Here is a 27959-nt window from a genome sequence, read left to right on the forward strand (position 1 = left end):
AAATTGAAATTTCTCTCAGTGTATCGAGGAAGGAATCAGAGACATGGTTAAAATACAAGAAAGCTGAGTGCGTGCCTCCTGTGGTGGGAAAAATTTTGGCAGTTTCTCTGAAAGACTGCCTCTGCCCGGCTGCTTTTCTCCATGTGAAAAACAACGCGTGGCTTCAGATAAGCTAGGGTCGCACCTGTCTCGGCTGCTCCCACCAGATCGACTGCATGCCAACCCGAGGCTCTCTGGCTCCGTCATGAGAATCGAAGTACGAGGCAGGCGCGCGTGTTATACCGTAGCCTGCTTGCCAGCGATCGACACGCGTGGTGTGTGCATCGTGCTTCTCTCGAGGCAATCGCATCGATTCAGATTTATTTGCGTCGTAAAAGGAGCGAGAGAGAGTGGGAAGAACGAAAAATAAAAAAAAAAAAAAAAAACAAATACGTCGGATAATTCAAAGTTTTCACAAAAATTACGGTGCCTGGGTCCGTGCGAATATTGAAGTAAATTGCACTAAGTAATAAAGCGAAGTTGAAAAAAATTTCATCCTTGCGAACATCTTCGCGTATTCTTCGGGGATCGGAGTGAAAAGCTGCCTTTTCATTAACGTGCGAGGGTTCGTTATAGAGACGATTTGTTTTGTGATCCGCGTGAAGTGAAATCGATTAATCGATTGGTATAATAGGTATCTACCTATCCTTTTTCGAGTGGTGGAAAATTTCGGTCGGATAAGAAAACCGTATTTTCTGCTAATTGTACAGCTGCTGTATAGTTACGAATATCCATAATTGTAGAAAAAATTGTGCTGCGTGAGAGTGCGGTGATAATTGTATTACGTTAAACAAGTTTATACTGGTCAGTTGTCAGTAAAGTGTGTGTATAGGTATACGGATATTTGTGAAGTGCGCTGCGAACGAGCGTGGTGAAAATATTCTATGCTTCAAGATGATGGAGACTCAGCATTATTGGGAAGAGAATTCTGCGCATTCTATGCAAGTCAAATATGAAAGGTGAGTAAGATGGTTGGATATTTGAAAAGGAAAACTCCTCGAAGCACATCTAACGGATTAAACGCGTTTTCACCATCGATGCCCGTAATGGAAAGTATTGCAGGTAAAAATGGTGGCAGTCGTCTTGCGCATTCGTGTCACGTGATGACACACGCTTCGAAGAAAGTTGAGTCAAGTGATGAAATCGGTCGAACCTGCCCGAAACTCGCGTTCTTAGGGTCGCTCGATGTTCGTCTAATTGTAAGAAGAGAGCGTAATAAATATATGCTGCGTCGATCCTTGTTCAGCGCTTGGGATTTCCCCCCGAAGATATTGAGCGGAGTGATCGGAATTGCATCATGGATTTATAGGCTTTTAAGCATTCGCAGTGTAAAGTGTACAAATCCGTTTGCTCTCTCATCCCCGCCTCATATCGCGATATATTGTAAACATTTTTGACTGAATTTTTTTTCTCAGAATCGACAAATTTCACGCTGATAACAGGGTAATCTTATCTAATTTGCAGGCATTATATCCGCGTTATCCGTGTAATAAAACGTGTCGTGTAAAACGTATCTGCACGGCAGTGTAATAGCGTAAATTTTTCACGAGTAGATAATTCGAGTGTTCAACGATTTGAATCTCCCGCGCCCTCAATGATGAATTCCTCGATTTGAATCAGAGATTCCGTGTCCTTCGCTGCATCCGATATTTATTCAAATAATACGAAACGCGTAGCCCGTCTAAAAATAAATCTCAACCTCACCTTTCATACCTCAACGAAGCGAGATCGATAAAAATCTCCTCGCCCGTTTCGCGCCGTGATATAATATTTTCCGTACCTGCGTACGATACTTGTCGTTGGCACGGCGTAACGTAACCGAAGAATACGAGAGAAAAACAGATAGACAAATTAAAAAATATCACCGCAACCCGAAACATTCGGGATATAATAAATCCCGAGGGTAATTGACGTGATATGTAACGAAAAATCCCCGTCAGCTCCAATTCAATCTATTACTACGCGGCACTCGGATCGTTAAACTTTGCTCCCCGTTGGGTGAAGCGCAAGGCGAGCCGCGCAAAGACGGAAAATTTTACGTGTCAATAATGCGCGTAACCAAATGTGGATAATCACGCATATACATACGCCGAGTAATTTCTGGAAGTTTGCGCGTTATCTGGGGCGGAAATATCTGCTGCCGTTTTAAAATTAACGCGCGAAAATTATCGATCGCAAAAAACTAGCCGATTACGTATACCACGCGTGTATGTAGGTACAGCGACAAGGACGTGGGGTTTGCGAATTTTTGCGACGGGCTGGGTAAACACCGCGAACACGATGACGAATCGTTTGATACCTTGGCGAATAAAAGACACGCGGCTTACCTGCGGCGTAAGGCGTTTGCAAGCAAATACAATGGGAGAGAAATTGGCGTATAATGATTCAGGGGGGGATTGACTCCTGTTTCCGGTTTCGTTTGCTAAGCGGGCAGGAAATTACTCGCCGCCCGAAAAAGCGATCGCTCTGACGTCTTGGAATATCGACTGACTGTTACTGCAATACAGGATAGCATGTATATTGTTAAAGACCTCACACTCGCAGGCTCGAGTCACACTTAAAGTGTCTCATGTATATTACAGAGACGCACTAGCTCGATTCAGGAATATAATTTATAAACGCTTTAGCTAGAATATATCGTATCGAGCGTGGACTTCCATTTGCGGTATACAGACGGGGAGAATCATGGGGGAAAAAATTGATGAAATACCGTCTAACGAATTTCTTTCGCCTGCCTTGGGTCACGTACGCGGATTTCCGCGACGGCTTAAGGGGGGGGGGGGGGGGGTAAAGGTTTCAGCGTAAAAAAAAAACACTTTTTTTGTGAATTTTTTTTAAAGTATGGATTGAGAAAATTTATTCAAACCTTTTGTACATTATTAAGTATACTTTTAACAATATTCTGTAATTTTTTCATGCGGAAATATTAAGAAACAAGCCGGTGACAGAGCTTGCCCCGGAACGTCCTAGAAAAAAAACAATTTGCGGTGTTTACTGTATCTCGGTCGGAAATTATCCGGAATCAAAAACCATTAAAATTTAGTCAAAGTATCATAAAATCCTCCCCCCAACGTTCTACGATTATTTTGTTTTCATTTAAAAATTTTTGGTGGCCATCTAAAGTGTAAGCTGCTATTTTCCACGAAAAATTCCGCCATTTCGTGGGTGGGAAACCCCCTTGATGTAAAAAAAAAAAATTTTAACTAAACGTTGGGGGGAGGTATTTTATATGTAGAAAATGTGTACCAAGTATGAAACGAATCGGTCAGGTAGTTTTTAAACGGCAGTGAACACGGACTTTGAAAAGGTAGTTTTGAAAAGAAATCACAAGCGCACGATCGAACGTACAACGACAAACTGACGCTCGTCTCTCGTTTTAAAATATTGTACAGTGTATAGTATATACATACAAATATAAAATGATGTGTCTTTATGGCTTTACTTACCTGTCTTTACTGAATAACGATAATATTTACGATAGAAGTGAATAAGCTGTATACCTGCTGTCAGAGCTATGGTGTTAAAGGGCAGGAGACTAACTAGACAATAACTTCAAGAGTTTTGCTCAGATCGACTTAAAATTTTGGGAATATGTTCTTGAAATGTTTAACAATAAGATAAGACAAAAAAAATTCGATTTTTCGAAACTGCAAACCCTTACCCCCCCCCCTTAATTTACATGGAAATATTCTTATTACTTTATATCCTAAAACTCAACGTCTCCGTCTTTCTCTCGGTCTCTCCGTAACTACCGAACCGACTTTTTTTTTTGTAAGGATAGCTACAAAGTCTGGTCGGGTCATAAGGTATTTTTCGTTGCAAATAGGTCAACGGTTTTGGAGATATAAAGATATTTGTAAGCCAAGTCGGAAGGGGATCACACACTTGTGCCAACGCTGACTAAATTCTTACAGATAGAGGAAAGTTGTGTTCAAGAATTTTCGAGCTCTCGACGAGATCTACAAAAATGTTCTTTGATCAGAGAAGCATTTGAAAATATTCGCGGCACTCACGGAGTGCACTGAGAGAAATTTTTAATTCCAGTTACCGCTCAGTCCTTGACTATTTTCATTTTTTACCACTATCGAAAAGTATAGTTCTAGGTAGAAAATGAAAATTAGTTTTCTAGCCGTTACCGGAAAGTCTAGTATCCGTCACTATTCTTTCTCATTACGATCACTTTTGCTATATTTTCTTGCAACTGTTGCGAAAATTTAACGCTCGCGCAACGATAAATTGACGTTAAAGCCTTGTTTAACTAAAAAAGTAGAGTAAACCACGCAAACTTTTTTAACGATACCTGTTTTACTGAATTTTTCTGGTTACTATAAAAAATGAAATTTTTCTCAGTATGGGTTTATATCGCTTACAACCAGGCGATGTCCGAAGTGTGATATAGGTATTATAATAGGAATCGAGGGCATTCCGAGACGAAGCATTAAAACAGCACCTGAAAATCACATGTTACCGTTATCTGGCCGCTGAGAGCTTGCAGCTGCCGTTGATGTCGGTGAAATTCCTCGGCTACCGATATCGTCATCTGCGATCATTGCGCCAGGATATAGCTTGTAATATCGCTTAACTCTTACCTGGATAGAAAATACCAGTCTCGGCTTACAGTTTCACAGAAGAGAGAATTCCCTCGCTTGCAATTGGAATTCTCTCGATGCTTCCAAAGTTTTCCGTTATAAAACAGCTTTTTCAATCGTCATTTTCCAAGTATGTTTAAATTCCAGTTACACGTCTCCTGAATTCTCCTCCACACCTGTCGCAGTAAATTAAGCGAACTCGAATCGCGACAATTGTTGTTATAAATTTTGCTGCAGCTGTACGATGTTTAAAATTGCGTCAAAAGCTGGCCGTCTTGCAAGTTGAGTGAAATTTCTGACGCACACCGTGAAACGTTTCATTCGTAAATAATTGTCAAACTTACGTTTGTTCGCAACGATGGGAGGAGCGCGGTTTAACGTATTCAGAATAATGAAGAGAATGAAATTGGATGAACGAAAGATAATAACAACTCAAGATTACGAGCTATGGATCCGACACAAACTGGGTCGTGACAACGTTTTCACGTCGTCCGTCATAAAATACACGATAGTAAACCACTCGCGTCACGGGTTTTTCGTATCAGTGATTCGGAAATAGCAAACTCGGCTTAACTTGTATACTGCGTTAATTTATTCACCGCTCCGAGTTATTAAATTGTACACAGAGATATCGGAAGGCTGGTTATTTAATTGAGCTGAGAAAAATGACACTTCTGATTTTACGCCAGGGAAAGTGTCTGTAATAATATTATACAAATGAGCTAGAAGTTTTCGATGCGATGTCGGTGCTGCAATTATCTTCTCTCAAAGTATCACGTGCCTCTTATCTCAAACTCGAATCACCTGATCACCCGATCAGAAAATCCAGGTACAAAGTGCTCCGTGGAGATGAGTTTCGTCCAATTAAGGCTACAGTTTTATTATCCGAACGTATACAACATTATAATCGCGGACTCCTGTGAATTATTAAACACACTCGGCTTGCTAACCACTTAAGATATGAAAATATCTGCGGAATGCGACTTATCAACGTCTGTATTATTTTTTATTCTAGTTATTTGTCTGCATTTCAAACCGCTGTATAATTATTTATAAAGGATGTTTTGGGCTATATATATATACAAATTTTTATCTCAATGATTATCAACTGTGTATAAAGACATCGCGTCACGTATGAAAAAAAAAAAAAAAAAAAAAAACAGTCGGTTAAACGAACGAATAAAAAAAATACTTATTTTCCACAGATCGTCGATCATATAGCTTTCTGTTGTTTTTTTTTTTTTTGCTTCCAATTGTACACAGATATATGTATATGTATTTACCGAGCGTGAAATATACGCGAGATAATGATATTATCAAAGCATAGCAGGTGCAGATTTTCATCACACAGATATATATATGAGGCTAACTACTTCCTTTATAATTATTATTTGATATAATTCTGTTATACGGTGGGTGAATTTGTACACAGCGGCGTATCTTCGCTGATTAAATTTAAAAAATGACGAATAGAATTCACTCCGTGTAATCTTGACGCCGTTGATTTACACAGGGCAACAAAAATAAGAAATACAAAATTGGTAGGCTTAGAACAATTGTACCCTGTAAAGGCACGTAGCTGTGAAAAGTACAAGGTACACTTGTGAATATCAGAATTATTGATTCACTAATTTAGCCGAACGTTATGGAGATTAAAAAGGAATTGGAAGGTGTATTATTATTGCGCTGGATAAGAGAACGGTATTTTACAGTGGGTGTATAAAGTCGCGCAAAATGTACACAGAGTGAAATTTATCACATAAACTACAGTAAAAAGTATTACGTACAAATATCGAGGAGTGATTCACAAAGGAGATTTGTTTCGTAACGGGCAGGTTATATCATACGAGACGTTTGAAGATAATGAGAGAGATATTGAACAAGAGAATATTGGGGAATTCCAAAATATTTTATAACATTTTTCACACATTTTTCACGAATTTTTATGATTTTTGAGTCAAGGAAACCTGGTGCACAGATATACAGGTGTGCGCATATTCACAGCTCTACTAATTCACACCGAGAGAAATTTTTAGCGATACCGCTCAGTCCTTAACTATTTTCATTTTTTACTACAATCGAAATGCACAGTTTTAGTTAGAAAATGAAAATTAGTTTTCCAGCTGTTACCGGAAAGTCTGGTATCCGTTACTATTCTTTCTCATTACGATCACTGTTGCTAGATTTTCTTCCAACTGTTGCGAAAATTTAACGCTTGTGCAACGATAAATTGACGTTAAAGCCTCGTTTAACTAAAAAAGTAGAGTAAACCTCAGAAACTGATTTTGCGTTGAAATTGCCAAAAAAGGATCGACGATAGCGCAAAATGTTTAGGCGTACCTCGTTTTTCGTAATTCCAACAATATTTAAACAGTTTTTTTTTAACGATACCTATTTTACTGAATTTTTCTCGTTACTGTGACAAATGATATTTTTCTCAGTGTATGTATCTGTATAATATTAAATTACAAAGTTGAGTTTAATGGAAATATTTTACCACTTTTTTTCCACGATACCTACAAGTAACCTTTTGAAATTACAGATTTCAATCTTGTCCTCAAACGAAATTATGTCACTTTTATTTTTCTTTTAAGACCACATGATTATGATTTTTTCCTTTGGAAAAACAAGCCTGTATCATACAATTTCCTCCATCTATCACACTGTATATTATTCTTACAGTCGTAACTACTGTGAAAAATGACACCTATCTTGATAATTTTTTATCGATAAAATAAAGATGGTTAAAGAGTATAGAGAGAGAGAGAGAGAGAGAGAGAGAGAGAGAGAGAGAGAGAGAGAGAGGAAGAGAGCGCGCGATAATAGAGATTTCAAACCAAAGCGCGATTTTATCTTTGACGTAATTTATATAGTAGGTGTAGGTACTCAGATTATATAGCGCTTATATTGCTGCTGCAGCAATTCGTCACGAGCAAACAGACACACACACACACACGCTTACGCACACGAGTTAACGTAACATATATGTTTATAAAAAAAGATAATTATACAAATTGTCGTAGAAAAACACGATGGAAAATTTTTGAGACAAGACGTTCTTTACGATAAGATATTGTCACCCGTCTACGTGATCGTTTACACACTATATATATATATGTATATATGCGAGGAGATAACAGACCCGAGGTGCGTTAAATAGACCATTACATTTTATACGGACGTTACACATTCACTGTACAGGCAAAATGTCAGTCAGCTATTAAAGTGTATATTACAGCTGTACTTTCACTGCGTTCAATGCTAAAGCAATCTCAAGATGATCGCGCATGTTATATAATATACGTTAACTAGTTTTAAATTCGATCTTGCGAAAGTTTTTCTTCGAGACAATATTAATTTGTGTCCTTCTAAAAAAGGCTGACAGGTTGTTGCATGTATGCAAATACGCTGGATCACGATTCGCTGACAATTTGAAGACCCAGTTTACACAGACTTTCGTCAGCTGCTTTTAAATTGTCGCGTACTACTTTCCGGCGAAATATGCAGAAGAAAAAAAAAACAGAAAAAAAAACATACTTCCAACGTTTCTGTAAAGAAAAAAGAAATTTGAGATTAAATTCTTGTTTGCAAATTAAATATTTTCACGCGGCTTCGTGTCTTAGCTCTTAAAATTAAATTATGTCGCGAAGATTGTGCCGAGGGGATTTTAAGAGGTTGATTTTGTAATTGTGACTTACACGTTCCACGTCTATTTTCTTAAAAGGCGTGCTTATTCGTCAGTTGCTCGTGAACGCGGTGTAAAAATATTAACCTACATATCGGCGCGAAGTGCGAGCTGAGCGCGTGCCGTGCAACGTGACTCGACGTTGCTGATTCGTCTAAAAAAACCCGAGTATTTTCCGCACATGTTATTATAACGCGTTAAATATAATACGTATTAACACACGTGTGTGTGAACGGTCGATTCGTCGCCTGCCTGAAGGATCGATTAGGGACACTGCAGGCAATTGTGTAACGTGTTAACAAGAAAAAAATATCGATATTGCCACGTTAATTGTGCCACTGCCGGCTGGTGCGCATAATTGTTATACAACGAGTATTGAAAAAAATAATACGAGATTCTCGGAGACGGAAGCTTTATGCGTCGAAACATTTGAAACTGAACACGTAACTGCATAAAAATCATTTACTCTACTCGGATGTTACAATTTATTCGGCAATAAATCTCTTGCCATATTTTACCGTGTCGCATTATTATTCCGCGCATCGGGTATATAATATAACGAAATTACTCTGCCTGGTTAGGGTTATTACAGGTGTAGAGAGTTGGGTGGGAATTTGCTAAACCATGCAACTCACGCTCGAAATGCATAAGTGCGTATCGTATGCTGAGTGCGTAACGCACGACTTCAAGTAACGCTTATGATGCGATTGTACGTTCTATTCGTGGTTGGCTGCCACCAGCCGATAATTGTGTTTTTAGCCGAGTCACTGCTGTTTGCATATTCGATACCGTGATGAGCATATGCGGCGATCGTGTTCAAATTTTTATTACATATCGAGTGAAAAGTTTTTTTACCTGAGAGCACCGTGTGTGTCTGTGTGTGTAACATTGCAGACTTGAAATCGCGTGTAAGACTCTGTAAGAAAATTAAAGAGGTACATTTTTATCTGTATTAAATACATTTGTGAATTAATTTTCGAACACTTGTGAGCTACATTTTATTTCAACGTAAAAACTTTGAACTGTATACAATATTCAGAGGTCAAACGACGACGACGACTCGACGAGCGCTTCGGAGCTTCAACAATTTTTCGATTTTCCCGCTTTTCGGACAACCGACGACTCGCGAGAGAATCGAGCCTCCTAGCGGCGAGCGCTGAACTCGCGCTTTGCGATTCTCGTATATACGGATATATCTGAAGTTGGCGATGTTTAGAACAGTTGCAATGTCAAATTGCGACACATACGGTTATTAAATATGAGTTATGATTATTTGAATATAATTGCCGCGTATGACGCACTAGTCGCGCGGTACTTTTCTCCTACGGACGATAAAAAATGTTGTTATAAATTTCGAAGTCGCTATCTGAAACTGTTACGTGCACTATTTCACGATTAAGATATACCGGGAAATCACTCGGAGATAATTCCAGTTCCACTACCGACAAACTGCTCCGGCCTCGCCCTAGCGAGATATTTTAGGATTGGGTCGACGCCAGGTCAATGTCTTTGGCCAAAAAAACGAGGAAACTATAATTTCAAAACAAACGATCGCGCGTTCGGCTAAAGATGAATTAAACAAGATTGCTCATCTATCGCTGCTTAGGTCCCGTACGCATCGGCTCGAAATCAGCGCAGACTTCAAACCCCAGTTGTTACAAGCCGCTGCACGGCCAGTTACAGAGGTTAAAAAATCCCCACCTCGGATATTGCGACACTCGCTTCAGACTCTTCCTGATTGGCATACCCCGTTTTGTCAATTGAATTACCAACTCGCCCACGGACAGATTTATTTGCGGTTATCCTTTCTTGGAAAAATACCGCTCGAAAGCTGTTTATTGGCGAAAACGTGGGATCCAAAATGGCGCAGACGCGAGGCATGAGACCTGAATTCTCTGAAATCTAATTCGACACGCGATTTGAGATTGATTAGCAAACCTTTGAACAGGGTTAACCCATATCCACTGTTGCAAAGTGGAAAAAACTCGCGAACGAAGATTTAGCGATATGCCGGAGTAGTAAAAATGTAACAGTCGATAGGAATCGCGAAAGCGCGAGGTTCCTGCACAGGATCGGCGGGGGGGGGGACGCGAGGCGTGGCAGCACACGTGATCGTGCAAAAGTGAATGGCCGACGTCGCGACGTCGTCGTCGCCGAGAGTGGGACGTAAGGTCGGCGAAGGACGCTGCGGAGATATTTCAACGAGCGAGATTCCGATCGGTTTAAACTCGAGTGGGTTATAACGTCTACTAGGTATATATATATATATATATATATATATATATATATATACACATATATTCATGGATCCGCCGCTTATCTCGGTCGAGTCTCTTACCTTTTGTAATTATCCGCTGTGCAGGTAGAACGGTCAGCCAAGGAGGCGAACGATTCTCGTTGACGATATGTGGAATAATTATTGAATATCTACCCACGCGTCGTTGCAGCGAAGGAGAAAAGAACCGAAAGGCGGGAGGGCATCCATCAGTGCCCTTGGATCAAACAATTTATTTACAATAAATTAAAATCGGATCTATCACAACTGTTAGTTGTTCTCAGAGCCACAGAATGTAGGAAAATTTAGGGTACGGAATTGCTTGAGAAATAGTAACGGGACAGCTGATATTATTTCCACATGTTATGAATACGTGTTACACGTAACAAAAACATGTTTATCTATGTGTATAGATACTCGAGTGCATTCCACGTTCTTTCATCACTTATGTATTGTGTTGAGAATACCTTTTCGATGATTTGATTTGATTACGAGATATTGAGAATTTAGAAAATTCGTGTTTTCGCAGTCTTCGATGATTTTCATAAAAATTCAAAACAAACAGATGCTTACAGCATTGCGAAGATGAACTTAGTTATACGCGGATTTTTTTATTTTTCACGTCTTTGAAACTTGTCGAGAAACTAGCAAACTGGTTTGATTTCACTCGACGACTGCTTGTTTCGTCGGGAAAACTATTTTGCAATAATTCACTATAACGTATGATGTTTGTTTTCGTCAACAGTGAATTTAATCTTGATGCTTGTTGAGTAGAATCAATATCATTACGACCATGTAAAATTGAATATTTACCGCCACCCACGTGATAGAAAAAAATTGATATCGTAAGTAGAGAAAAGCCTTCGAAACGAGAGAAGCTATCGTGGAATAAAATAGAACAAATCTGTTAGTTGTTTACCCATTCTACAGTGATTTGAAATGCAAATTCGATGCATTCACCGCTCTGGTTAAAAATTTTTGTAATTTTTTCTTTCATTGTTAGGAAAATCCTTCTACAAACTTACGAACACGAAAAAGCTTGAGCTATATCAGTTCATAAATAATGCTTTTGTACGAGGAATCGATCGTTTCATGATTTCAATATATACGTTAATCTATCGTCCATGTTTAAGTTCCTTTTTTTTTTGTAATAAAATTTTTTCCAAATTCTTTGGTAGCGATTCGATGCTTCCAATTTCTCATTCGCGGTACGTAAAATATAAGCGACAATTCGTGACTCGCAGTACCGTATAACTTCACATGTAATATACAGTTACTCGAGAGAAAATGTCATCCACGTGTCCGTGCACGCGCGCCGTTTTGTGCTACAACGAGTACACCGATCGAGTTTGTTACCGTTGTGACACAGGATGACAAAGCTTCTGTACTAGAAACACACACAACCTACACGCGTATTTATTTGCCGGGATATAAACGGCCGTAACTAGTTTATGGTATGACATATAATCCAGATTCCCGTCAGTGTTTGAGTTGCGTTCAAACCACGTGATTACAGGAAGTACACAGCGTGTTGCGCACGTTGTTTCCGCATTTGCCATCCGATATCGAGCATTTCTTCCAGGGTTCTGCGCACGTATCGTGTTTCAGTTCCGCGAAATATATCCATGAAAAAAATTGTTCATAAGAAAAAAAAAAAAAAAAAAAAAAAAAAAGCTCCGAAGAAAGTTCGAGATTTTCGGGCTTCGCGGTCAATTGGAAAAGACTGACCAGGAGGTGTTGAAGTTTTTTTTTTCTTATTTACTTACATCTGCGTTTGGCTTCTGTGTGGAACAATCTGTGAATTGTGAAATATACCTACGCAAGCTTCTTATTGACGATTCGCTTTGGCGCTTATTCAACACAGTTATCTCCAATTTCATGGATTTTTCGTCGCTGCTGGCTCTGATGTTTTCACGAAATTCGTCGTTCCATTCGAATTTCTTTTCCGATCCTTATCCATCGTTCGTCGCTCCTCCCACCTTCGGCAAAGTGTTTTCGGTGCTGTTTGACGACTCCTTGATATGCAGCGACGAGAGCTTTCGTCGTTTTTTGTCCACTCCATCCCGCGGCTATTTACGGTACATACCTCCGTAACTCTATGTATAGAACAAAATCTATATTCACGCAGCTCAATTCTCGGCCGTCCCGGGTTGTTGACTGTTACGCCGGCGCTGCCGAACGAACTTCGGTCAACCGATACCGACGCGGACTCGAATCTATTAAAGCGACAGCCACGGCATGAGTTGGCGGATCTGACGAGTCCCAGAATCAGAAATGCGCGATCCGAGTTACGCGCTTTTTCTTTCCTTATTTTCCTGGCTTTTATTTCGGGAGGCGGACGACTTTTCGAGATTGAAAATTGTAAAAAGAAGCCTTCGACTATCGAGGAAATCATAAATTTCAAATGTTGGAAACGAAGCGAGGAACTTGGACGATTGAAATATTCTGTGAAATCGGAAGCATTAAGATCGAGATAGGTGAAATAGTTGCGGAAATCGTGGAATTGAGCATTTGAATGAAATTTTTTTTTCCATTTTTAGGGGTGCATAATGCAGTGAAAGCCGAAATAATGAGGACGTATTTTTTGTTTTTCGTTAAAAATGATAATTTTTCATGTTATAGGTTATTTAATTTCACTGATTTTAATATAGGTATACAGATATATCTAAACATGAGTGACGTCACAATGTTATAGTTTTCAATCTGTTATATTAATGGTAATTTTGATTCAATCGAAAAAATAAAAAATAGCTCCAAAATATTTTTTTCCAATCTACAAGAATATGAAATAAAAAAATTTCATTCAAATACTCAATTGTCGTTCCAAGTTTCGCAGTAAACGCTAAAGTATTTCAATTCAATGATATTCTATACTACCGATTTTCATCTTATCGCGTGCTAACGTTCATTTTCATGCACCGAGAGAAATTTTTAGTTCCGGTTACCGCTCGGTTCTCAACTATTTTCATTTTTTACCATAATCAAAAAATATAGTTCTAGGCACGAAATGAAAATTAGTCTTCTAGCTGTTACCGGAAAGTCTAGTATCCGTTGCTATTCTTTCTCATTACGATCACTGTTGCTATATTTTCTTGCAACTGTTGCGAAGATTTAACGCTTGTGTAACGATAAATTGACGTTAAAGCCTTGTTTAACTAAAAGAGTAGAGTAATCCGAAGAAACTGATTTTGCGTTGCAATCACCAAAAAAGGATCGACGATAGCGCAAAATGGTTGGGCGTACCTCGTTTTTCGTAATTCCAACAATATTCAAACAGTTTTTTCAACGATACCTGTTTTACTGAATTTTTCTAGTTACTGTAACAAATGAAATTTTTCTCAGTGTGGATTTTTCAATGATTCGTTAGCGTTTCAGGTGATTTTCAGTGATTTCGTTGTCACATCCTATGAGGAAATAAGTGAAAAGCGACGAGAACTCTGGGAAATAATTGTAAATCAGGGGTAACACTGGAAACGATAAAAAATTACATGATAAGGTAGAAATCAATGTCGATGAAATGGGGTCATTATTTTGATTTCTAAGTGAACGGCGTTCCGGCTTCAGGGCTTTTTAAACCTCGTTTGTGTCAATTTATCGAGACTTAGGTCTTATCACGAAAATCACGGAATAATCCTGTCAAAATCAAGACTCGTTTTCTGAAGATCATTTCGAGATCAAATGACAGTCGTAATTGACGTCAGATCAAGATCGACTTGCAGGGACATCGCGAAACTTGACAACTTCCTAATATCGGTATATAAGCGTGCATTATAACCGTATAGTACACGTATTACACACACTCTAAACATCGGTAAGTGACGAAACATACGACAGGAGTCATAAGCCTAGAACAATCGCGTTTGTATCGATGATTTTTATCACTGTCCGTCGAAGGAACTAGGTTCCTCAGAAGATATCTAACAACAATATCACACCGGCAAGGTGACCGAATCTGTATTTTTCCCTCCTTGACGTGTAATACAAATAACAGAATCCGCCTTGGTTCACGATCGCACACAAGGCAAATAGACGCGTGGCTCGAGTTGCTGACGATTTGTTTGAGCAGCGTGAAATTGCATAAGAAACCCTTGAATCGATGAGTTTGATTCTGTCGGTTTATTTGTTTGTCGTTTTGCAACTCGAGGTGCAAACACGCCTCATCGCGAACTGCAGAATTAACAACATACACAATATGCGGGTACGTTACAAGTAGAGAAAGCTGGGTAGGCACGTGGATTCCGCGACGAAATTAGCCGGGGCGTGTAGTTAGTTAGGTACGTATTTGTACGCAAATACTTGCCACGTACTCACTCACCTCGGCGAAGCTGGAGGGGGCAAAGTGCAAAAGGCAATCATAATCGAGGACTCGCGAATGGCTCAACTTCGCTCTCGAGTGCTTATAGCGGAGAGTCACGTGCCGAGTCGCGAGATTCGCATCTAACAAGGTCGCGGCAAGGTCGTCGCCGTCGCCGCAAGGACTTGCGCCCGTGTGCAAAAGGAAGCGTGGTGAGTTGGGAAAAAAAGATCAAGAAGCCGAGGAATAAGAAAAAGAAAAGAGCCGGCTACGCCGGGTTTTCTGCCTACCGACAACAACACTCCAGGATTCTCGATTATAGGCTATAAACGACTCGCCGTCGGCGAAAACCGGTTAAGCAGGTACCTGCAAGCTCGACCTTTAATCGCGTCTCAATTTCTTACCGTAAATTATTACAATTAAGTATTGTAACATTCTCGCCAAGTTCAAACTATAACGGACAAAACGATCCGATCTGTATGTCGCTCGACTTTTAAATTAAACTCTTTTGTTTACGACCAACTCTTCCACGATGACGACGACGATGCGGATGATGATTCGGAGTATTTTATGTACCTACTCGTTGCGATTCACGCGCGTGGCAATTGCAATCGCGACCTTCGGTAAACTCGATTCGCGTCTCGCATCCCGGAATTAAGCTCGATGATCCTGCGGTTGTGCGGATATTAATACTTACCGCGGTGAATTGCACGAGGAATTTTACTTTCCAAGTTAATTATAATTCAACGATTATGATTCGCGTCGAAACTTTCCTTTAGCTTATGTATTATCAAGATCGTACAACGATCAACGTATTGCATACATTGTATTCGCTGATTATAGTCAATTTAATCGAGTATCCGTATATATGGCATACATATCATATTACGGTATGTACATTCTACATACAAGTAAACGTATACGAACATTTGTACGAACAAACAAGATTTGCGCATAATTCTCAAGGAGGAATAACGATGCAGCTTTTAAAGGAGCGGAATTTTTCGTTGGCCTGATTAGATATAATTAAAATTATTTATACAACGTGTTGGTTTCAGTCTCGATGGAAGATCGTGTAAGGACGAGATTTATAGAATGGGCCTTGGGAACGGTTACTGCGAAGGAAACTTGAACTTTGCCACCGCCTCCGAGGACGATGAAGTTTACACAAAGAAAAAGGTCTCCAGAGTAAGTATCATATGCATACATATGTATATGTATATTTCTTGCCATTCGATCCCAACGCATATTATTACGATAAGCCATTTACTGGAGTAATTTATTCGTGAGCACTGTTCGCCGACAGGTGTAACGGATTTAGAAAAAAAGACAAACATGTTTTCCAGTATTTTTTCTATTCCTTTTTTTCTTCTTCCTTTCTTTCATAATCGAGAGATGGTCTCGGAGTCGCTGCATAATTTCGTCGTTTTTGCACACCGACGGTGAAAAAAAATACATACAAGTGCCATTCGGAGTGCAGATAACGCGGGTATCCTTGAACAATACCAGGAAACATTAAGACCAACAATTCACCGCTGAGCGTCAATCAATTACCTGCGGAATTTGGGTCATGATAGAAAGCTTTTCCGTGTTGTCGAATCAGCAGTGATGCAATATACGAAACAGCCGAGCTAAATCCAAGGCGGTCACGTTTGGATGGAACAAAAAAACTATCGAGCTAAAGATCGATGAGTAAGCAACGCGTAGCATCGCTTTTATGGAAACCGCGACCGTCCGTTTCATCGTTTTTTTACTTTAAACATTCGCAATACGACGAGGCGTAATTCAGCTCTGCGCTTCGAAATTTCGTATATACATATATTCTCTCAATTCAAACGTACAGAGTGAATTCCTAACGACTGCATACTCCGTCGTCTGCTGAAATTTAATGCGCATGCGTTACAGGTGGAGAGCGGTCGTTTGGCAGGCCCACCAACTGTCTTTAACCTAAAAAATTTTAAGCAGCGTTGCCACCGACGAGGGTCAAGATTTTTGAGGTTACTTACATAGCGTATAAATTTATGATGGTTGGTCGACCTGGCGAACAGTTGCTCTCGGATTGTACTGCGTGAGAATTAAATTTTAGCAGACGACGGAGCGTGCAGTCTCAAAGAATTCACTGTGTATTAAAGAAAATTGGAAAAGTTGACGGCCATCGAATTTGATGCGTTATCAATCGTTTAAAAGAGTTCTATCGCAAAATAAATTGGCGGTTAAAAAGTAATGAAAATTGAAACACGAGTAGCTTATATCAACATGTAAACCTAAGTCAGTTGAAATTTCGTTATTTAATACGTATTTTGCGTCATTTAATATGTAATACTCTTAGGGCAAACAAATTTTTTATCGTGTTCGATCACTCAATAATCGACGGTTTGACGTCGATGAAATTCATTTTCAACAGTGAAATAAATATCCAACGAACATTTTGAAAAAAGTAATTTTGCCAGAAGAGTACGTGTTAAATTATGCAAAATACGCGTTGAGTCACAAAAATTCATCCAACTTATCGTTGCGTCTTCAGCTATAACCCATGTTTCAATTTTCGTCTCTTTCTAACCGTCCGATTCACTCATCGCGACAAATCTCCCTCGCCAATTTTAATCCCCGAAAGCTGTACGCACGAACTAAACTGCAATTACTCACGTGTAGCGGAAAACGAAGTAGAAAATTTCGTCACTGGTAATCCCGGCTCACTCTCGCGAGTCGAACCGGATCGCGTGCGACGACACATCGGCACCAAGGCTGCAACACGCATACACGGACACGCAGACACGTGAAAACCGTAGGTCAAACGAGTTTCGAAACTCACAAGAATTTCAATCCGTACGTGTTGTGCGCACCAAGTCAGCGAACGGCCGTCGCCACCGGTGTGAATCATTCGCCCGATCGTTGCTTCGTTCTTCGAACATGTAATCGGCGAACGAAAGTTCCTTTTCGTGTTCGCCGACACGTACGCCTCAAGGAAGTTCGTCACTCCGTGGAAAAAGTCCGCGGGAGGGCCCGTTTCAGCTCTTACCAGCTATTCTTGTGCTCATCTGATATATCCTGTCCCATTCACCGCCTTGATCGTGGAATAAATCGTTGTACAATTTTAGAACGACTTTCCAAGGAGTTGGCTTTTCAAAACATCAGCGTGTTTTATTTTTTATGATTGACCAGATGAATTTCGGACAATCTTAAGGTTGCGAAGTAACGATTCTCGCAAATTTGCATCGTTAAATTATAACGTTAATAACTTCAATCTTTGTTGAGTACGTAACGTATTTTTATAAAATTCTTTATACTATTGACCGATTCGCCAATTTATTATCAGCCAGCTTTTTCGGGCGAGAAAATTTCCAACTACCACTGCAAGTTATCAGCTACACTTTTAATGCCAACTTCGTGCTAGTTTTGGGCACTAGTTTTTAATAATTGAACGGTTCACCAAAGTAGCAGGTCACGAATTCTCTGGTGTTCCCTGCACGCGTTTTCTGCACAATTCGTTACACCGTATAACGAATAATTCCAGCCACAACTGGATCGAACGATGCCTGTAATTAACTGTAATATCTCTGAGATAACCGGAATCGGTAGATCGTAATTATCCTCTACGAATTTCCTCGAGTCTAACACTCGACTTACAAATAATTAATAAAGTCGAAGGATGCACTGTGACAGTTGCATTTTCATTCCGATCCCGGTCTTCTGCCTGCTGCCGCAGTTCTCCAAGAAATTCAACGACAGTTTGAAACCTGCGGCTTATAGACAGCAGAGGATTAAATTAGAGAGCCCAGGCTGAGTAGCTTCTGTACGACGAAAAAGAGAACGGGAAATTCGGTCTCCGAGAAGGGCGTGTATAATTAACACGCGGGCACTTAGTGCGTCTAGTTGCAGCTCTCGCAACATTGTCGGCACCGAGATTCGTACCTCGAAACGTTACGTCATGCGTTACAGAAACGGAGCCGTCGCACTGATTCGCACACACCTGTAAAGTATAGAAGTTTTCACCGCAATGGCAATATTTGATCAATCACAAGGTCCGCGTGATCTTCGTCGGCAGATCCGAGGATCCCGGAGTCGAAGGTCTCTGATGATTCTGAGGGCAGACGGGGAGACTAATTGGCGTGACCTTCGGCGTTTCCAAAGGTCATCGTGGTTTTGCCGAGAACGAAAGCTAATCGAGGCCGGCAGGCGGGGTTACAAAACAGGATCGTCTTTCCTCCGGATTCAATTTGTATTGCTTTTGCGCACGGCTTAAGGTCATGTAGTTAGTCCTACCTTTACCGACCGGGTAAACTCGCCATTTTTTTTTTTTTTTTTGTGTAAAATAAACAGACGAACGCGAAGGGTTGAAATTTCGCCGATGGATCGTTATTTCGTAGCGGAATTCAGGAAAGTTACTCATATCCGGAAAATCGTGAAAAAATTGTGTAATTTTTTGATATTTATTACTATTCCCACATTTCCCGTATTATTTTCAGGGGAATGCATTTCATGTAGGAAGGCAAAGGGTGAGTTTGCTCGCTCGGTAAAGGTAGGAGAACCGCGTGACCTTAAAACCTTGCGACACCGCAAAATTACACTCATCATCTTTATTTGCTATATTATACCTACACGCGCGCGTGTTTGAAATTTAGAAATTCGCAAGACTCGATGACCAGTCGACGTAATTCTTTGTACACCCATGATTATACCTGACATAACATTGACTCTGTATTGACACCTGGAATTTCTCCTTCATCTCGTTTTGCACGAGCTAATAAACTCCCACGGTCACTCACAATGATTCAGCGTTGACGGGTTTCTAACCGTAAGGCGAAAGGATTCCATCGCTGTAAAAGCGGCCAACCGTGTACGTAATTAGTGAAAATTAGGGCTGATTATAGATTTTCTGCTTGATTTCACCGCGTCTGTGAATATCGAATTGCGGTATTCATAACCGCGAAGAATAAGCAGAGATCTGCCCCGATATAATTCATGCATATAGTTGGTTTTATAATGCAATTGCTGGAAGTCTCGAATCCGTTGTTTCTCTGCGGCTGTTTTCAGTCAATCTGTTCTTCTCTGCGCACAGTTAACAAACCGATTGATCGACTTCTTTTTTTCGCTTCTGTACAGAATTAAACAATTCCATTCGTAATACAATGCAACGCTGAGGCGTATAATACAGCATAATACAACAACTCGGATTAACGTTTGAATTCAACCTCCGTTATTATCGGTTTCCCGTTGCGTGCCAACGGCAACATCAGCTACGAGACCGGAAGATGATCATCGTTTTATTCTCTTTTAAATCGCATATACGATTAACGAATATTCTGAAACCATAGAAGGTCGCGTTTTCACAAAAACGGCAAGAGCAGAAGCAAAGGGGAACAAATAACGATTACCGATCGGGGAATTTCGTGACTAGATATTCGACCAATTTGGCAAAACGTTTCTATCAGAGCTATGATCGTCGGACAAATGTATATTAACAGGTGATTTTTGCGCTGTTTACCTTTAAATTTGACAGTATATATTATTACAACAATCGTCTTTGCACGAATAATGTAACGTTTATCCCAGCTTTGGCAACAATATAGAATGAAATTATTTAAATCGGAAAGGCCGCAGGTGTTATGTGTATATAACAACGCATATTACCTACTTACATTAGGTATACGGTAATCTGTTGATAAGTTCGAGAAGCTTTTGTAACGATCACCGGCGAGCGTGTAAACAGATGACGCGTGTTATAAAATTCTCCCGGTTATCTCGCATACATGCATATTGCAAAATATACAAAATGTAAATATAATGCAATTGCGACGGAGATTCGATCCTGGGGAATGAAATTATTTAAAAAATGACAAGAAGAAGAAGAAAGAGAGAAAGAGGATATAAAAAAATCGCGATCGCACAATGTTGTTGAATTTTTTAACGTGACAAAAATTCCGATCACGGCACACGCATAGACGAATACGTGCGTGCGGAGAGATGCCGATAATACAAGAGACCGACTCGAGGTAAACATGAGGAATCAACGACTCGGTACGTGATTTGTTCGACCCGACCGCGTTCCGCCTCGCACGGTTATACGCGTGGAGGACAGGAAGATCTCTGGCTTCGTTCAGAGTCTCGTTTCGAAGATAAGAGACAGCCGAGATCCAGCTATGTCTGGATTTATCGTTATAAAACGCGGAGGCATTCGACCGGCCGGCCAACGCGGTCAAATCGCTCGATATTTCCTACAGCGGAGCCGAGATGACGTTTGTAGAGCAAACACGGCGACGCTCGAGGTGTCTGCGGAATAAGAAGAAGAACAACGAGAAGAAGAAGAAGAAGCGAACGCGAACCGGTCGAATCCGGATACTTGATAACACTGTTCGCGATTTTTCTTCTTATTTTTAATTCAAGCTCGTTTCATCCCCTCCCACCCTCACCTCCACCTAATCATATCGCTTCATACTTTAATTACAGTATTTATCATCGTCGTTGTAATTCCCAGTGTAACAGATTGCGGGCAAAATGTAAATCATAATCACGTGCGTGGGTATAATGAAAAACCAAGGGAAAAAAAAACAAGAGAAATTTTATCGTACACACGTGTAAAATGTATGTATAATATGCGTGTGTACGTATTACGCGCGTATGCACAAAAATTTGACAAGGATAAGAGAAATTTTGTATAATAAGGTGTGCAAAGATTCGATTATAGTATATCACAGGTCGCGACATGCCGATATTGATAATATTTTACGAGTGGAAAAGAATTTTATGATGTATACACGACATTTTATATAATAATAATACATACATACTATAATACAACATTTCGCCCTTGATTTAATTGCGATTCTCGCTAATCATATTATTAAACACGCGTTGCGTAATTGTATTGCTGACGGGAATTTATACGCGCTCGAGGCGGTCTGGACGTGTAAATACGTGTAAAAAATAATAAAAGATACGAAACAAACATTTCTACGAATCACCGCGACACTTAAATTGTTACGAAGCACGCGTTGTTACGCTATCTCGCGTGTAAATAAATATTATCGAGGCGTAACAAGTATCGTTGCAATATTGTGTATTCATCCCCTAGGAATTCCAAGTAAGAGTATAAACTATTGTAGTTGTAAAAAAAGAAAAGCTGCAATTATACAAATAGACGAATCACGAAGCGACCAACGACCAGAATTATAAATAGAAATTGCAACCTGAAAACGGAAATAGAAATGAGAACGTGATCGCGGGGACCGTGCGTGCGGATTAAATATATTATTATTGTTATTATTATTGTAATTGTATAGGCCGGTACGCGTGATGGTAAACTTTCCGCAAGCACGCGGTGAGGGTTGCTAAAAGCTCGACCTTTCAAAGTCTGCCAAGCCTGCAGCAGGGCTTTGTACGTATACATTGTTGGTACATATTTCCCGGTTCTGTTTTCTTATGTCTGCGAAATTTACCGAAATTCCGATTTGTGCAAATCGAACAATTGTATTATTGTCGCAGAGCGTATCCGCACGAATCGAGCGTTGTAATTTTAGACAATGCATGCTCCGAGGAAACTTTCCACGGAATTCCGTTACCCGCTATCGAATCGTTTATACACCTGCATGTACGCAGATCTACATTTTACGCATGTGTGACGCGTTTTCACCTGCAAGGCGAACGTTTGTTGTTAACGATTCGACGTTTACGCGGCTATTTCTCAACGGGTTTCGTGCGTTCTGACTTAAAGAATTAGCATCGGGGAAGTTCGTCGTTCTGTTCAAACTTCGTCGCAGTTTGTTTTTTATATCCTCGGTAAAAACACTCGACGAAGAGCGTAATACGCACGGAATGAACGATACTGTAGATTTTACATCTCCTGTGACCAATGTATGGACAGAAATTTATTGGAGTTAAATATGCGGAAATTGTGGCAAGATTTACAAATCCGATAGTAAGAGTTGCAAAACTAACATTAAGTGTTACAATTTGTTGAGGTAGATCTGCCACAGTCGATACTTAGATTTGACTTGAAAAATGTGCCGTTCGTATATTTACCACAGAAGATGTAAAATGTAGGTTAATTTTTTTTCCGCTTGCGCTTTTCTTAAGCTCAGCGATTGTTTGCGATTGAATGAGATTCTTAAGCTCCAACTGTTGCAGTTACACGACCAATCGTCGACTCTAATTACGCAAGGAAACAATTAACGAATTAATATCGAGTTGCAGAAAAATCTGTTTACATAGAATTGCAGACTGCAGAAAGTTGGAGTGTAGATAAAGTTAAATTCTACTTTTTGACCTCGACCAAAGAAAGAAATGTTCCTCAAATTCTGATCTCTGATTACGATTATAAATACGCGCTTATCGGTCTGGAGCCTCGACGACAATTCGATCGAGACAATAATCCACGTGGTATGATTCGATCAAAAGTGGAACATCTATTTGTATCATTCAACGAGTCTCCTGAATTGGAAATCTCAACGTTTTTCCTGCGTAACAATGGCCTGTATTCAGGGTGTATCAAAACACTGGTGAAAATCTGTACTTGTCACAAAGCGATGTGTTTATATCAACCGCGAACAGGGGGTATTTATATCGAGGATAATGGAAGAGGGAAGCTTATATTCAACGTAAAGATGGGTATTTTCTGTGCGCGTGATCGCGGCGAGAGAAAACTCACGTGTCGAACGGTGAGCGCCACGTGACGGGGGGCCGGAAATTTTGCGTCGCTATTGAAATGGGAGGCGGCGCAAGCTCCCGCAAGCTCGCCGAACGAGACTACTTGACGGCGACTGACGCTCCACGGGTCATTCAAGTTTTAGCAGCATCTCGAGCCGGTTCTTACCGCTCGCCCGACTCTTATCCTCGTTCTCGACATTCCGTTCTGACAAACAACATCTTTCAACAAGTGTGTCCGTGCCGCGTCGCGAATTCGTGCAAACCTTGTTTCTGCGTAACGTTACTCATTGCCCTTGACAATAATTTACAATTAAGAATAAAATATAATAAATATATACGCAGCGGCGCGCGTTAGTCCGAAATTGATTAATTTTCTTAATCCCGTGATTAACACAGTAAACTGCAACTGATCCAACGTATATTACAGTTCGTCGAGTTGTGTACAAAATGGTGACAAACAGTATTTCGGGAAACTGCAGGGACATCAGTGATAATTATTACGTCGTCGATGATTACAATGTTGACAATATTTTGAACGTGCAGTTTTACGCGTCTCCGACATCGAGTGATCGACTATCTCAATCACCGCCGAGGAAAAGACGGTGCATGAACAAAGAGGTGAAATGATGAAAAAAAAAAAAAACGAAAAAAAAAGAAAAAAAAAAAAAAAATAACACCAACGAAAACGATGGAAAAATCGTGCCAACACGTATCGCGTTGTAAATACGGATCTATCTGTACATGCATACGAACTCTTTAAACTCGTAACACGTTTCACGGGCTTGGCGCAAAACGAGTAAACTCATTATACATGTTACTGGCGTAAAAGTATATCCTGTATGACCTAAATTCAGGTACAAGATGCTCGATATAAAATTCTTGGAACAGTGCTCACGAGACTGACAGTAAATCCTATCAAGTCGAATTTTATTTTATTCAATTATATCTTATTCATTTCCGTTTCTTTAACTCCAACCGAAACTTTCGACGAGTGAAGTTCAAGCAGTTCAAATTTTTTTTTTTTTTTTCGGATCCCTATGTTATTATTACGCACGTAAATGGATATGTATTTTTAATTTTAGATCGCGTTTAGAACTTTTACTTTTTTCACATCCCGATGGAACAAGCATTGAAGTATATAATCGGCGAATATTGATCGAGTTGTTATTATTATTATTTATTATTATTATTATTATTATTTACTATTATTGTTATTATTATTTATTAATGTTATTATTATTTATTATTGTTATTATTATGATTTTCTTCGTTGAACAGAAGAGAAGAAAAAACGATGTTTTATTTATTTTCTTTTGTTCTTTAGCAAGATCCAATGTCTCACAGGATCATCGAGAAGCGTAGAAGGGATCGTATGAACAATTGTTTAGCCGATCTTAGCCGCCTCATACCTGCCGAGTACCTTAAAAAGGGACGAGGCAGAGTTGAGAAAACTGAAATCATCGAGATGGCCATCAGACACATGAAGTATCTGCAGGGTGTAAGACAAGGTAATTAATTATACGTCTGTTATACCTTTACAACTCAACAAATAGAATCTGGTGTGTGTATACACACTGTGACACGCGAAATGATGAATAAATTTCTCGCACAAAAATCTCATCGTCAGTTATCCGTGGTGAAAATGATTTTTAGGATTTTCTACGAATTTTCAGAGAAATTGGAATGCTTCGAAAATCTAAAAAATGCCTAGTTTCTCGTGAAAACTTGTAAGATTGTGGTGAAAATTTGTATTTTTTTTTTTTTTATTTTCAATCTACAAGACAGTACAATTTTTAAAGACAATTAACAACTCTTTTCGACATACTATGCAACATTTACAGTTTCGTACGAAAGAAAACGTAACGTTTCGTTTTATAAACATTTTTTTTTTTTATAAAATTTTTTACCACCGATACGATCTGGCGAATAATTCTCGGAGCGAATCGAAATCTGACTGCGACGAAATTTAATTGAAATCCGAGTTGGTCGAGTAAAATAATTGTCTGTTTTTAACATTCGCATTCACATCGCACAACGTGACTCATTGTCGATACTGCGGGTTTTTGACGACGATGAGAAGACGAGGAAAGGTGTAAAATCGAACCTGAAAATTACGGTCAATTCTTCTCTCCCTTTCAGACGTCAGACCGACCGTAGCCACGGTCCATTCGCACACCGACGACAGCGTCGACAGCGTTTCGCACTCTGCGACGGCTTCCTCGGCAGCTGACAACTACAGACTGGGCTTCCAGGAGTGTCTGAGCGAGACGATGCACTTCCTTGTTGACGTCGAGGGCTTCTTCGCCAGGGATTCCCTCTGCGTTCAGCTGATAAGCCACCTACAACAGCACTGCGACAAAATGTTGGCAGCAAGTGAGTGTCGATAAATTAAATTGCGGTTTATAATGTTGAACGAAAAAATTGCTGTTCAAGGGTACAAACACTAGGGTGATTCATTTTTTAAACTTCAATTTTTGTTTTTTTTGTTTTTTCTTCAAGGTGCGACTCGAAAAATTATCGTAAAACCTGGAGAAAATACGAAAATATTTCGAGGTTGTTACCAATTATTGTAATATTTTTTATTCATTCTTATGGACTTTATATATGTGTCGAAGCCAATGGAGACCTGTTCGTTCCATCGTTCGTGGCTATCTTATTTGCGGAATCGACGAACTCACAGTGTCCGGAATCAAGACCGATTTGTTTGGAGGCTTGGGTTCGACTGCTATCGGTACCCCTTATTGTTTATCAATAAGTTTCCCTCAATCCCGTGACTGCGACTACGTTTGTTGTTTATCCCTGCTCACAGTAAATCAACTCTCGACGGATAACTCAAACTCGTTTATTATCGATCACAAATAATGCAGCGTAACGTCAAAGAAACAAGTACAGCTTTTACTTCGACTTATATATATACATATATATATATATATATATATATATATATATATATATATATATATATATATATATATTAGTTTATTTTTTTCTTATCGTGGCCCAATTCATCATTGTTCATAAATTAGTACTGAAACCGAAACGGGCACATTAAGGTGATGCGATACTTCTATTTCGTTAACAAAAACTGTTATCCAAATTTCTTCGGGACAATTAATCATTCGGATAAAAGAGACGAGAACAGCCAACTGTTGACTGGCGAACGATCGATCGAACCACGATAAATAAATTTAAAAAAAAAAAAAAACCGATACACATATAAATCCGTGAGGTGTACGCATAAAAATAAAATAAAAAACACTGCAATAATTGTTAGCGTGCCTGTAAATACTTTCCCACCTCTTCCAGGTTTTACAACAGTTGCTTTCTTTCAGCATTGGTCGCAAATTTTTTCAGCGGCATTTTGAAAAAAAGTAGCTAAAATAAAAAAGAAAGTTGAAAAATGAATCACGCCCAGTAAACGCCAGTTTCTAATCCGAACGTTTGTCCTCCGCCTCTTAGGTGACAGACTGGGCCTTCCGCACCCGGAAATGCCGGCATCCAACGGCACCGGAAACGGGGTTTTCCTTCACACCAGCATCCCGGCGAGCTGTCCGCCCAACAGCCACTCGGATCAGGGTTCGAGTTCGGGGGTGAGTTCCCTCGGTGATCCGGAGCGTCCGTTGCGCCCGATTATTCCGGCCCCGACGATCGTCAGCGACGACAGCAACCACAGCACCCATTCTCACAGCAACGCGTTGCCGGCGGTGTCGAGGCCGACGAATTACAAGTTCAAGAGTTCGATAAAGCAGCGATTCTCCGCGGAGAGGGTCAAGTCCCACACCCCGCCCACCCCGGAGAAGGCCCACGGGGTGCCGATTTTCGCCCTTCACGAAGCCGGCGCCTTTTACATTCCCCTGACCGTCGAGGCCGAGCTCCTCAGGCCCCATCTCACCTTCACTCCGGACACCGGGCCCGAAATGGTTCTTCATCCGGTGACAATATCGGTAAACTTCAACCACTCAGCCCCTCCGGCGTGGTCGCATCACAGTCCGACGCATCAGCAAACCTGAAGAGGATACTTTTCGTTGTTTAAATTCTCTCGCAATGTTGCATATTCGCAGTGTATGTATAAACTCCGGGATGAGAATGCTCGATTGGCGGTTTCCATTTTTTTTTTTCTCTTTTCTTTTTTCTCACGTCCTTCTTGCTTTTCATTCTCTTCCCCAACTACCGTCTATGCGCGAAATTTGTGAAAAAAAATATTGTAATGTATGTTGTATACAATGTTATACGTGAATTACAGCTGTGAAAATTCTACAGCTTATATTCTGTAGTACACGAAGTGTAATCCGTCTGAGTAAAATAGAGGGAAAAACAAAAAAAAAAAAATACTCATCATCGAGTCTGACGTTCGTATGTAAAATGTGATGATGATGATAAATAAGGAAAAATAAAAAAAAAAAATAACAAAATTAAAAAAAAAAAAAAAAAAAT

General features: G+C 39.9%; 1 protein-coding gene across 4 annotated transcripts; it reads left to right on the plus strand.

Moving 5' to 3' along the window:
* The first annotated feature begins 250 nt into the window (after window positions 1-250).
* Window positions 251-27854, plus strand: cwo (hairy and enhancer of split-related protein HELT). 4 transcript variants are annotated; one of them, XM_046624882.2, is made up of 5 exons: window positions 251-998; window positions 15941-16070; window positions 24850-25033; window positions 25665-25898; window positions 26985-27854. In XM_046624882.2, exons 1-5 carry the CDS (start codon window positions 934-936, stop codon window positions 27533-27535), a joined length of 1164 nt encoding a protein of 387 aa, XP_046480838.1. In that variant the 5' UTR covers window positions 251-933; the 3' UTR covers window positions 27536-27854. The 4 variants fall into 4 exon arrangements, with proteins under 4 accessions (XP_046480838.1, XP_046480840.1, XP_046480839.1 ...); XM_046624884.2 differs by lacking the exon at window positions 15941-16070; XM_046624883.2 differs by lacking the exons at window positions 251-998; window positions 15941-16070 and adding an exon at window positions 23305-24143.
* Window positions 27855-27959: the final 105 nt, after the last annotated feature.

The sequence above is a fragment of the Neodiprion pinetum genome, chromosome 4 (genome assembly GCF_021155775.2).
Source record: "Neodiprion pinetum isolate iyNeoPine1 chromosome 4, iyNeoPine1.2, whole genome shotgun sequence".
Classification (NCBI taxonomy): Eukaryota; Metazoa; Arthropoda; class Insecta; order Hymenoptera; family Diprionidae; genus Neodiprion; species Neodiprion pinetum.

Coding starts and splice junctions, on each gene's coding strand:
- cwo (XM_046624882.2), top strand. CDS start 934: ATGATGGAGACTCAGCATTATTGGGAAGAGAATTCTGCGCATTCTATG. Junction 999..15,940: donor ATGCAAGTCAAATATGAAAG/GTGAGTAAGATG, acceptor TGTTGGTTTCAG/TCTCGATGGAAGATCGTGTA. Junction 16,071..24,849: donor CAAAGAAAAAGGTCTCCAGA/GTAAGTATCATA, acceptor TTTGTTCTTTAG/CAAGATCCAATGTCTCACAG.